Raw genomic sequence first — 12,411 nt, 5'->3', positions numbered from 1 at the left:
AACTGTATTTTACATTTATCAAATACAAATTAATCTTTTTATTAGGGGCAGCAAGTTTTCATTCCTTACTTTTTTAGCACTGCTTTGAGCTTTTTGCTCTTGCAGTGACCTAATTAGTTCAGTAGGTCACTGTTGGGTCACTGCTGTGACCTAACAGTCACTGAACATGACAAGCATGTACATTATAGTTTCTTGCACGCCAGTTGTGCTGTAGTGTCCATGAAAGACTAAATTAGCTATCGCAGGGCACAAAGTAGAAAAGTCTCGCCTGCCAGGTGCAGAGCTTTTTCGTTTCTTCTTTTCTTTTCGTTCTTGACCAAGGTGATACAATTGTTGCTCTTCTCTCTCTCTCCTTTCTTTTCTCCTCCTCTCCACCCGTCTTTCTTTGCCTCTCCTCCTCCTCGCCCCATAGTATTTCAGGATTAACCCCCCGCCCGTTCTAGTAAGTAGGCCTGCGTAGGCCTTCTCTCAGTTCTCTGCTTGCATTTGTTTCTTCTTGTCTGTTCACTTTGTTTTCGGTGGTTGGGGCTTGCACATTTGTTTGCCACAGACTTGCTCAGTTCTTTTTTTTTTTTCGGCCTTTGGTGTTTTTGTTCCTGTGCCTGCAGGCATGTTTGAAATGGGCATTTTTGTGCATTTGCAGCATGCCGTTTTTCAAGTCCCTTTTGTCTGGTTCACCATTTGAGCGGGCATTGTCCCCTGCTGCCGTTGCTGACTCGAGTGAACTTGTGAACTTGCATTTGACAATCTAGAGAATGCTTATGGGTAATTAACTGTTTGCCAACAGTTCATGGGAAATAAGCTCAGTGTCTTGTTATTTTTATGTCCTTACCCTTGGCCATTTCTGTTTGTACCGCTCTCTTACCAATTTTCTAGGACTGCTGGGGAGATTTTGTTGTTAGTTAGCGGAATTCAGTCGCGAGAAGACTGCACCGTGTAGTCTGTATTAGTTGATGAAGTGCAATTCGATTAAACTGTAGCATGTGATTGACAACTGTAAGTACTAAACTGTTACCGTTGTTTACCGAACAAAAAAGCTTGAACCAACTGGTTTTATTTTTGCGCATTATCAATTCTTCAACTTCCATCATCGATACTCAAACTCGCCTCCTTAAAGGATGGGACCATCATTTGAACACAATGGCACACACGCACGGATATTGCAGGGTGTTTGACTGCAGGGAACCTTTGGCCATCACACAGGCTTCACAGCTTTTCCTAGAAGCGGTGCCTCAGCCACTGCCAATTACATGCCTTAATATAAAGAGAAACACACACGTGCTTGTTTACTGGGTGCCCTACACAGCTGGCTGCAACGCCATCCTGCCGTGGTGTTCGACCGGTAATATGCTTTTGACGCGCCACAAACAGAAGCAAGTTGGGTGCATTTGTGCAGCAAAATATGTGTTGCTTTACCTGCATTAGAGTCGAGAGCATGATTCCAGTGCGCTTTAGTTTGCTTTTTTATTTCACCTTTTGCGACTGAAGTTGCTTGTTTGTTGCTGAGGGAAGAACCGAAGGGTGCTAGCGGGAAAGGGGAGGAAAATATGTAGTGGATAGCGATCTGACCTGCATGGGTTGTGGAAGTAGCTCAACAGACCACAGGATTCTAGTTCTGTGGCCCACTAGTGTTTACTTTAAGCTAGCATCTCTCATTGCCATTTTTTACCAGTCACTAATTTTTTGTTTTGCTTGATCCTCCCATTTTTATTGATTTGCAGTGAACGTGCGCGAAGCCACAGGTGGGATAGAGTTGATAATAAGGGCGAGTTGGTAGTTCATTTTTAAAAAAAGCTACAACGTGAAAAAAAACAAGCACACGAGAAAAACACAAGATTTTTCCGCAAGATTGTTTTTCCAGTCTCGTGTTTTTCTCGTGTGCTTGTTTCTTTTTGCACTGTAGCTTTTTTAAGAGTTGATAAGCAAGACTTAACGATCACATCTTTTTGTAGCTGGTGATTTCTACATTTAAAAAAAAAAAAGCCTATAATGACATGGTAATCATCTTATCATTCTATGGTCGCTGTCAGAAAAACTAATTGGGCTGTCTTATGACAATTTGTTTGTCCACACATAACAGATTTCTAAGAGCATGTGGATGACGAGGTTGGTAGTTTTCTATTGACTTAATTTTTTAAGAGCTTGATTGGTCACCTGTAAACCATTTAGCCGGAAAGTGTAACCTGTATTTTGCATTGAGTTGTGTTTAAACTGAGGATTCTGCAGCAAAGTAAGAGGGCTGAAAGCGTACTATTGCAAATTTTCAAACACAACACTGTTAGCAGATAGCATAACAAATGAAAGAAAGCAACAGGCTTACAGGCTTTGATTTAAGTTAAAAGGTTAGAGCGATGACTGACATCTCACCGGGCATTTGGCACCATTTCTCTGAGTCTTGCAGGAATAGTTTGAAGCGCACTAAAGCGGGTACTAATAAAGAGAATTGACACCTGTACTGCAAACAGCAAACTCTTATAGCCTGTCCTGGGGCCAAATTCCTTACTGTGGCTTAACTCCCGCCATAGAGAAGTTCACTTCCCACAGATTAGTTGGAGCTGCTCGTAAATACAGTGCTGGATAAATGGATAAGTTATTTAATCGATTCCCCTGCCCCGCCTACCAAAAGCTAAGGAAAATTTACAGCTGAACTGGAGTTTAGAATCATGCATGCTTCAGCTATTGTAAACAAGTATATGGGTTTAGTACTGGGCCATGTGCAAGCAACGTGACGTACCTCTTATCTCATTAGCCTTTTGTTATTGTTCCCTCCAATATGAAATAACAGGAACACTCATTGGTTCAGTCTCACTGATTTACTGTAGTCCATCTTCAGATGTACTAGTCCCACAGTTGTGGAAATAGGAGCATATCAAATTTTGAAGGAAAGGAGCACTCACTGAACACCAGGGAGATGCTTCCAGGATTATGCAGCCGTATCACTTACGATGACAAAAAGGTTTCCCTTGTTATTTCTTTCGCTTTAATGTTTGGTTTGTTCTCAAAACCTCAATTTGCATGGAAAACAATGCCAAATCTTAGTAAATGTACAAGGAAATGTTTTGCTTGCCTTTTTCAAGCCTGTTCTGTTTCCATAGGAGTTCTTTTGCTTTCACGGTTTCAATAGCAGTTTTGCTTTTGCGGTACATGGAGAACTATGTTCACAGAGACCAACACTGAGGAAGAAATTAGTGGTGTGTACATGGCTACACACATAAATGATGAGCCGCCGCGTGTTACAGTAACTCTTTAGCCTCCAAAACAAGCCCCTTAATCTTCATAAGTCTTGAATTTGTCATGATGAAGTGAGTCATTACACCATTTTTTGCTGAGTTGGTATCCAACAACATTTTTGCACTTAGTGCCTGGCTGTTTTTTACATTTTGTTGCTATCGATATTTTTTTCCTTGTGGTGTGTGAGTTGTGGTGTGCAATCTTTCTTGTGTTTGAGTCTAGTGCCTATGTTGCTGTTTTGGTAAACAGGTATTTATTTTTGCTTGCTGAATTTCACTGTTTTGATTGGTGTACATGATCATTTTTGTAGCATTCATGGCATACTGAAGATTTCTGTGCTATATGTGACAATTGCTTGTCTTTAGGCCAAGGTTCACCTATTGCAAAACAAGTACACTTGGTGTATTAGGGAGCATTCAACAGAAACTGAAGTACACCAAAGCTTTGTATAGCTCTAAGCTCAATTAGTATGACAAAAAAAAACTGGAAAAAAAACTACAATGAGCTTCCTGGGGAAAACTTATGGCATGTTCCTACCATCATCCAGTTGACAAGGTTTTTTAGCATCACGATTTCTCACACTACAGACATACCTCCTGACTAAACTTGTAGCAACCAAACATGATTACATTTCCACTGTTGTTCGATAATGTTTTGGCACCCGTACCACAAGAGGGAAGCAATTCTTTATTGCTTAGAACGCACGCATTGTTCGGGTCATTTGAGTGTGTGCGGTGATTTTTGTGCTTTGATGTGCACAGTTATGAAGATGCCCTTTGATCAAGTGTAGCAAACCAAGCACACCATGAGACTGGCAACCTTGGCTATCATAAAACCCTTGTTTTAACCTTTAGGGGATAGCTTTCCTTTCCTGCAAGATTCACTTGCAAGGAACATGACGTCAAACAACCAACTTACAATGAATCTAACATTCATGGGGCATTCATTCACTGTAATTGAAGTTTGAAATAAGTAGAGCTCAGATTAGTTCATAATAAGCGAATGGTCATGATTAAGGCGAATATTTTAAGCACACAAGTGGGCTTTGGGGGTGCCATTGGTTGATATTGGGATATATTTAATTTTCTTTAAGGAAATTATCTGGGTGAATGGCATGTCACAGCTGTGAACTTTGAAGCTCGCGTTCTGCCGTGTAGTGTGGACGGATGTGTCCCACTTGGACACATTGCCTCCTGTGTGATTTCTTTCAGGAGAGGTTATTGTAAAAACTAAGCTCTTGGAGCAAGACTGCACGCGCGCACACACAGAGCTTCTGCAATCTGGACGTGAAACTTCTGGACCAACAACAACGCTAGGCCTGAAGCGGAGGGTGATTCGACCAAGCCAGTGGATTGTGCGAAAACGCTGCTTGGACAGTAGTGTCGGTGTATTCTGCCGGAAAAGTCTGCTGCGATGTTTGTCAAGCTCGTCTTCCAAAAAGAGAGAGCGGGAAAGCCGAGAAAGGAAGGCGCACTTGAGTTTTTATTTGCCATTCACGATAATGTGCTGAGGACATGGATTGCCGTGTTTCAGTTGCCGTTATAGTTTTATTCTGCTTTTATTTTATTGCACCATTTATAAGAATGCACTCGGAGCGATGGTGCGACACTAGTGGGTGTGCTGAAATTAGTGCAAAACAACTTTCTGTTTGGCGTAAGGTTGTAACTAGTGTTGTGCTACTATGTCGCATATCTGTTGGTGCACAAAATGCCTGGCCCGCGACAGGTACATGTTAGCCAGGCTATACTGGAGGGTCATAAATATATATTTCTTTTTGAGAGCCAGGTCTCCCAGGAGAATTCTTGTTAATGGTTTGGTGTTCCTTTTTTTTTTTTTTTTTTTTTGTGACGCGTATTTCTTGCCGACAGGCGTTGTAATTCATGCACATGGAATGGATGTAAAATGCAACACACCACGATATGGAAAAATTGTGTGTTATACACATGCGCTATGACGTGCCAGGCACTGGCTTTTAAGTCAGTGATTGCAAAGTAGTTTTGTGCTGTTACCAATTTTTTACACTGTTGGCTTAAGATATGGGCTCACAACTGCCTCTGGAAATTAATTCCTAGCACCTAATCTACCACTCAACCTTATGTTGTACTTTGTATTCTGCATATGTAGTTGTAGTGTCAGTGAACTAGTGGAATGCTTGTATGTTGTGTTGTCTGGCAAGTTACGTGTTGTGAGGCATCGAAACATCAGCAGTGTTGGCCAGTCGCTTCATTGTGGAATCCTTTTTTTTTTTTTTTAGCGTGTTTCATCTGTCTGCATTGTGTACGTTCATGTCGAAGCACTTGTATCCCTGTAGATGTTTGTGTTATCGGACATACGAGAATGTTGCTTAGTGAGTTTAGAAAAACTTAGCTTGGTGCTGTGCTCATTTAACCAAACTGCTGAATTGTATTGGTACGGATAGTATTGGTACAGACATTTCCGTATTGGTGCACAATAGCAGCGAATAACATGGCGAGTAATGACTGCCACAGCGTAAGTTTGTGAAGACATATCCCCAAACTAAATTATTGCATCGTGTGCAGTCCTACTAGTAAATAGAAAGTGGAGGAAAGCAGAGGAAAGGGGAGGAGACATAGCATGAGAATTTAGAGCACATCTCTTAACACCAGTTCGTGCACTTGGTGGTGTTGGCTTCATTTGTAATGTATGCGGCCAATGCGCCCACCAAAACCATCATTGGGAACACAGCATTGTATCAGTGAAGGCCTATTTGCATCAGCTGAAGGGTAATCTGTAACTGCACATACATGCATGGCTCTGTCAATTTTTTTTCCTTGAGTGGCTGCAGTCGTAATGGATTAAAAAAATAAGTTTCTCCTCCTCCTCCTCAATATATCGTCAAATCAAAACATGGGAATGGTTGCGCTCCAATTTCACATTAAGACGTATCGTAATCGTCGGCGACTTTTTATTGTTTTTATTGGCAGTCTATGCCATGCTTGTAAGAGACAGTTTTTTGTGTGTGTTTTTTTTTTTGCCACTGTACTTTTCTGTGATGATAATACTTCATTAGTTTCGGTGAATTTTTGCAAAACTTTGCGGCGAGGTGATTTGCGTGAAGTTGTGTAGCGCACACTGGAAATGTAATATGCATTTGAAAAATAAAAAAATGAGAGTTTTATTTTATACCTGGTGGTGTGGATGTCTGATGTCTTTTACATTTGTTTGCCTCTTGAGAAGCTCGATTGTAGCTTACTTGCAGTGTTAAGGAGCCCCATGGGGCAGTTTTTGTGCATACACAGAAGCTGGTGGCCTTTTCTCTGACAACCTTACTAACATTTTGATAAAAGCAGTAATAAAAACGAGCACTCTGTGAGCTGGGACGTTTGTATTAAAGCTACGTTTTTAGAACAAAGAGCAGAATTAGTGCGGTGGAAGTTTTCCAACATACGGATTTGCTACGCTCACTTCTGCGACATTTGAAATCATGAAGGGACTAAGAATTAAACTCGGCACATAATTTTACAGCTAAGGTTTGGGTAATTAGTAGCAGGAAGTTTTCTCGTACTAGTGACTTTTGCAATTATGAGGAGCTCAGCTGGAGATTTTGAATTACCCTCGTTCTCCATTCAGTACTCGTAGACAGTTCTAAGTCACAGGCTTCATAGTGATACCCTGCAAACAACTTAACTACACAAGGCATTCTATATTAATAAATTTTGCTGAAGTATAAAGTCACTTGATGAATTTAAAGCAAGCGTATTATGCAAAGAATCTTATTTTGTGTTTTAGAGGCATATGGTTGCATGCTTTGTCTCACTCACTCACGGATTATTGCCTGCCCTTTCATGTCCTCTCTTTGTGTGCATGGTAGCAACAGAGTATTATTTGTAGTGTATGTTGTCTTTTCTTTGAAGCACCTGCAATGTCGATGAGGTGCAGCGCACTGCTTGCTGTCTCTCTCTATTATTTTTATTTTAATTCTCAATGACTGAACATAGCACTATTGAACATCAAGGCTGGTCAGCAGGGACACATTTCGTTGCTGTCTACCTCTGAAAAGTTGTGCTATGATGTGCTGCTTTCTCAGAAAAATGCTGCTTTGTTATGTTCATTCAGGCAACTATTAGAACTGAGAAAATTTGGCTATGTTGAGACAAAATGGGCATAGCTATTTGCTAAGCTTTTAAGCTATGCTGAAGCATTTCTAGCCATGTTGTATAAGGCTGCTCATATCAGTTGCTAGGTACTTAGTCGCGAATAACTTTGGACAATTACTGGTTGGTTAAGTAGCTTGCAAGAAGAAATGCTAGGCAGATGTTTACAACTTACAACACTGTTATTGACAGCTCTATCTGTTTGCTTATGCCTTTTTAAAATTGCATTTTCACCATAACATTGGGATAGAAGCTTCAACTAAGCACGCTACAGCTAAATTTCAGAAATGTGCTTTACTTTTGTGGGTTGGGATTAAATGGATTACTGAAGGTAATCCATTTAATCCCAATGGGGATTAAATGGATTACTGATCATGCAGCCTGTGCAAAATTATGTGTGCACTCGTAAGATTTACCCGCCATTGCCAAGATGTGGTTGTAACTGCAAGTATTTTAAGTGTAAACTCTCTCATTTAAAAGACCGAGCAGACGTGAACTGTTTGCTAGTATTTAGGCGCATTTGGCTAGTGTTGTGCATCAACTAAGCTTCAATTTCTTTGCAAAAAGTAAATATTCCTGCACACTTTTCTGCTACCACGCTATCTTAATACTTTTCATCTACATGATTAGTTATGGGGTAAGAACACTCTTGTTAAGGTGGAGGGGAATCCCAGTATGCCTGATGTTTAGTATTATGATGCAACCCTGAGTTAAATAAAAAACAAACCTTTTTGGTGTGATTGAAGTTGAACTAACAGAGCTTGCCCATGTCTTTCTCCAGATATACGTTCGTGCCCAATTTGACTACAACCCCTTGGATGACGACCTCATTCCGTGCGCGCAAGCTGGCATTTCGTTCCAGATAGGCGACATTCTGCAGGTCTTTTCTTCATCTTCTTTCAGCCACCGCAGCTAGTGCCCCCTTTTTGCAATCCTTCTTGCTAGGCTTGACCTGCATGTTGTGTAGAGTAGCAACTATCTCGGGCCAATGTTTTCAGTTCCAGCCACCACAAAGTTTACTTGTAATTTTCAGACCAATTACTATTCAAGTGTTTCCAGTATGAAATTTGAGCCTCAGAGTACGGCTGGGTTTTTTTTTTTGTAAAGTCAAGCTTGTTCGACCTCTTAAATCCAGAAGTATCAAAGACTGAAACATTGCGCTTAAACAGTCAGGTTTGCTGCGATGCCCCGGTAGACAGAGGGAGCAACAGATTTCTTATTCTGCATTTGTAGTTTTATTTAGAGACGTAAGCGTCTTTTTGTCTCTTGTTATCACTCAGAAATATGTGCACGCGCAGTATTTCTTGTAGACAACGTAACTAATTAAAAGTCTTGTGCTTTTGATAAACCAGAAATTCCACCAGAGCTAAAATTCTACTGTAGCTCAGCTCCTAGGTAAAATTTTTCAGTAGTAAGCCGCATGGAACAAAAGACCGGACAGGAATAAGAAGCCTCTTCTCTCAGAATCTGGTCCCATTCATCAGGTTTTTTTTGCTCCCCAGCCTCGCCGTTCACTTTAAAAAAATTGACCCCAATCTAAATGGAAGCATAGAGCATGGCCAGGACGCTTCCCCTCCCTCTCTCAGAGCTGTGACAACCGTGCCTTTTTAGTGTGTGATGGAAAGAAACGTTTGTGTGTGCGTGCGTGTGCGTCTCCCCCTTCCTCCCTCCCTCCGGCTCAATTGGCAGGTGATCAGCAAGGACGACCACAACTGGTGGCAGGCCAAGAAGGAGACGGCCGACGGAACGGCCGGGCTCATTCCCTCGCCCGAACTCCAGGAGTGGCGGATGGCCTGCATCGCCATGGAGCACTCCAAGAACGACCAGGGTGGGGAGACCCTTTCGTGCGCTACGCGGGCATGCTTTTTTATGCTGCCGAGGACAATTTGGCTGCATTGAATTGTGAACATTGACGTGGCCGAAGGTTACTCTTGGAATGTTTGTGCCAGGTTCCTTTAAAAACATGTAACCACGGTTTCAGGATAGGACAAGTAAAAGACACGCCAAAGCAAGCGTGAATGTATCGCGGCAGAACCTAAAAGGCCCTCAGTATGTATTTTTCATTCTGCTGCTGTAATTAGAAGAGAAAAGACGTGGCAGGCCTAACGTTAACAGGGGCGCTGGTTCTTAGAATGCGCATGCCTAATTCCTCTGAAACAGCATAGCCATGGTATCTGGAAAGGATAAAAAAAAATTTTTTCCCTCGAAGCAAGCGTGAATTGCATCGAAGATAGCGTGAATGTCACGCGGCAGAAACTAAAAGCACAGTTTGTATAGATAAGTTTCATTCTTCTTTAGGAATTTGAAGAGAAAAATTCAGGGCAATTCCTGAATGGTGAACATGTAAATGACCGAGGACCTACAATTTCTGGAAAGGAAATTGGGATGCACTCGCACGAGGTCTTAATTGTCACATGGCGGAACCGAAGAAGCGTTATCAAAGGAGTTGTAATTTTTGTGCTGTAACTTCAAGGGGAAAAGACGCAGCAAGGTATAAAAGTAAACATTTACATCGCTGAAAGTTGTTCTTAGAATTTTCAACAAGCAAGGGAGTGTGATAATTTGGGGAAATTCTGTGCTAACCAGGACAGTTACAATAGTTAGTTCTGGAAACAATTTGGGGTAGATTGTTAAGAGGGAGAATAAATAGTAGGATCATGCGGACGAGGAGATGTTTGTATGTGTGCACATGTATCACGAAGCTTCATGTAACTCAGACCAAGGATATGGACTAGAAATGTTGAGTTTTTCAGAGATAAAGTAAATATAGTAATCATTAGAGGCTGGAATAGAGCTGCGAACAGTCAATGCTAGCTGCTCAGTCACATGAATTCTGATCTCCAACTGCTCTCAAAAGCAAAAGTTGGAGTAAGTAGTGTTCATATAGGTGCCGATTTTGAAAATAGGCATTTTTAGGCACTTATAGTCATTTAGACACAAACGCCAAAATAGGCATTTATAGGAACTATAGAAACACCATAAAAGCCCTGCTTAACATCTAATTTGTGCTTATATATCAAAGTTAGGTGACAGGAGCGCAAGGAACAAAATAGGTATTTGCCTAAAATCTGGTCTCTAATAATCACATCCAATGGGGCGGAGGCTATCATTTCACCTCAATTAGATTAAGGGATTAAACTTTCAACAATTGAATCTATCTCATGTTTACTACATGTATTCAGTAAGTTAAATAAAATACACTTTGTAAAGTGTGAATCTGTCCAAAGTTGGGCATCAAAAGGAGTGCCAGAAACAAGTTCCCATGAAAATTCTGACGTTCTTACTAAATATTCTAGAAAGGAATAAACGCTGAATTTTTTTTAATGCATGCTTGTGGGCTTTTAATGCTTGATATTCACTTTGGTGTTCTGGCCTTCCGCTGTCCCCCCTCTCTCCTTCCCTCACCTGTTCCTTTTGTGCCGTGCCCTGCAGTGAACTGCTCCATCTTCGGGCGCAAGAAGAAGCACCTCAAGGACAAGTACCTCGCCAAGCACAACGCGGCGTTCGACCAGCTAGATGTTGTCACCTATGAGGAGGTGGTCAGGCTCCCAGCCTTCCACCGCAAGACACTTGTCCTGCTGGGTAAGGGAGCGAATCGAAAAACTCGCCCTTCCCACAATCTCGAGTGACTTATTATTTTTTCTTTACCACCTAGTTAATTATACAAGAAAATTACTTGTGCGAGCAGCTTGAACTTATTTGTACCACATTGCAGTATGCGTAAACAGTCTTGCAGTAATTCTAGGCAAGTAGCCTCTTGTAGTTACCTACATAGCCTGCTGAAAGAGGATTTCAAAATGGATCTAAATTTCCAAAGGCAACATATGGCAGCTGCAACATGGCAAAAGCTTTTGGCTCAATATTCATGCATGTCAGGAGGAAATGAAGTAAACAATGCAAGCTTCATGTGGTAACAAGTGGTGAGGAAGGGCCGATAACACTGGACGTCGTAAAAAAAAAAAAACGGTCATTTTCGGGCAGTGCGGAGTTCAGCTGACAGTGTAAGGGTCATATTGCTGTGCGTAATTGAGTGTGTTGCAAAATGTTCAGTGAAAATGAATTCCAAAACAAAGGGTAATTTTTTGTATCAAAAGTTGGAAAATGTTCCCCACTGTCCTTGCAGGAGCTCATGGAGTAGGTCGAAGGCACATCAAGAACACCCTGATTGCCAGCTATCCGAACAAATATGCATATCCCATTCCACGTGAGTGTCTCTTCTTGTGTCGTCCGTCCTGTCGTCTTCCGGTGAAGAGCCACCTTCCTCTTAAGTTCAGAGCAATTTAGGGGCTTGCCTTGTCGTCGTAGCTCGCTCGCTGGACCCAAGTAGAGCCACACGGCGTTCTGTCGTAGCAGCTGTCATCACGGCGTAACCCAGAGGCTTCAAAAGCCAAGCGGTTTATATAGCGTTCGAAACTCGTGAACTGCTGGTGCTCGTCATACATCTCCCCGTTGTTTAGCGCAAAGAAAACTGTAGGTAGATTTGATGCGAAATATACTTAATTAAACGGCAGCGCCCGCGATCATTTATTTAGAAATGCTTGTTGGGTTGGTTTTTACGATAGTAATGAAAAAAAGTGGTGGTGCAACGCCGGTGTGTGGAGGAAAAGCAAGCACAAAAATGGCAGAACTCCCACTGGTGCAGTTTCAGGCAGGGAGTGCGTGGGCTCTGCGAAGGCAGGAAATTTGAATTGCATTGGGTGGTAGCAGTGAGGTGCTACACCCCATTATGGCGAATCCCTGCTCTGCAATTCTGCCAGCTTTCACATTGAGTGGAACGGCTTTATTTATTTATTCCCCCCTCCAGACACGACGCGTCCCCCGCGCAAGGGTGAGGAGCAGGGGCGGAGCTACATCTTTGTGTCGCACGAGGAGATGGTGTCGGACATTGAGTCGCACGAGTACCTTGAGTACGGCACCCACGAGGACGCCATGTACGGCACCAAGCTGGACACCATCCGCAAGATCCACGCACAGGGAAAGGTGGCCATCCTCGACGTCGAGCCACAGGTGGGTGTCACGCTCCCATGACGTGGATCTTCAAGGCTGGGGCGTGTACGCGCACCGG

The 12,411-nt window shown here is 42.3% G+C and overlaps 1 protein-coding gene across 5 annotated transcripts in view; it reads left to right on the top strand.

Moving 5' to 3' along the window:
* Positions 1 to 12,411, top strand: part of Cask (peripheral plasma membrane protein CASK) — a 708,589-nt gene that overhangs the window by 676,343 nt on the left and 19,835 nt on the right. For 3 of the 5 annotated variants that reach the window (XM_077698712.1, XM_077698710.1, XM_077698709.1), the window contains 6 exons: positions 413 to 442; positions 8,128 to 8,226; positions 9,036 to 9,174; positions 10,779 to 10,928; positions 11,470 to 11,550; positions 12,151 to 12,353. In XM_077698712.1, the coding sequence (XP_077554838.1) occupies positions 413 to 442; positions 8,128 to 8,226; positions 9,036 to 9,174; positions 10,779 to 10,928; positions 11,470 to 11,550; positions 12,151 to 12,353 (702 nt within the window). The remainder of the gene's footprint in view (positions 1 to 412; positions 443 to 8,127; positions 8,227 to 9,035; positions 9,175 to 10,778; positions 10,929 to 11,469; positions 11,551 to 12,150; positions 12,354 to 12,411) is intronic. The other 2 variants (XM_077698713.1, XM_077698711.1) reach the window with 1 other exon arrangement.

The sequence above is a fragment of the Haemaphysalis longicornis genome, unplaced genomic scaffold (assembly GCF_048455015.1).
Source record: "Haemaphysalis longicornis isolate Haplotype H1 unplaced genomic scaffold, Haemaphysalis longicornis Haplotype H1 scaffold_2, whole genome shotgun sequence".
Classification (NCBI taxonomy): Eukaryota; Metazoa; Arthropoda; class Arachnida; order Ixodida; family Ixodidae; genus Haemaphysalis; species Haemaphysalis longicornis.
This window is presented reverse-complemented; position numbering and strand designations above follow the sequence as displayed.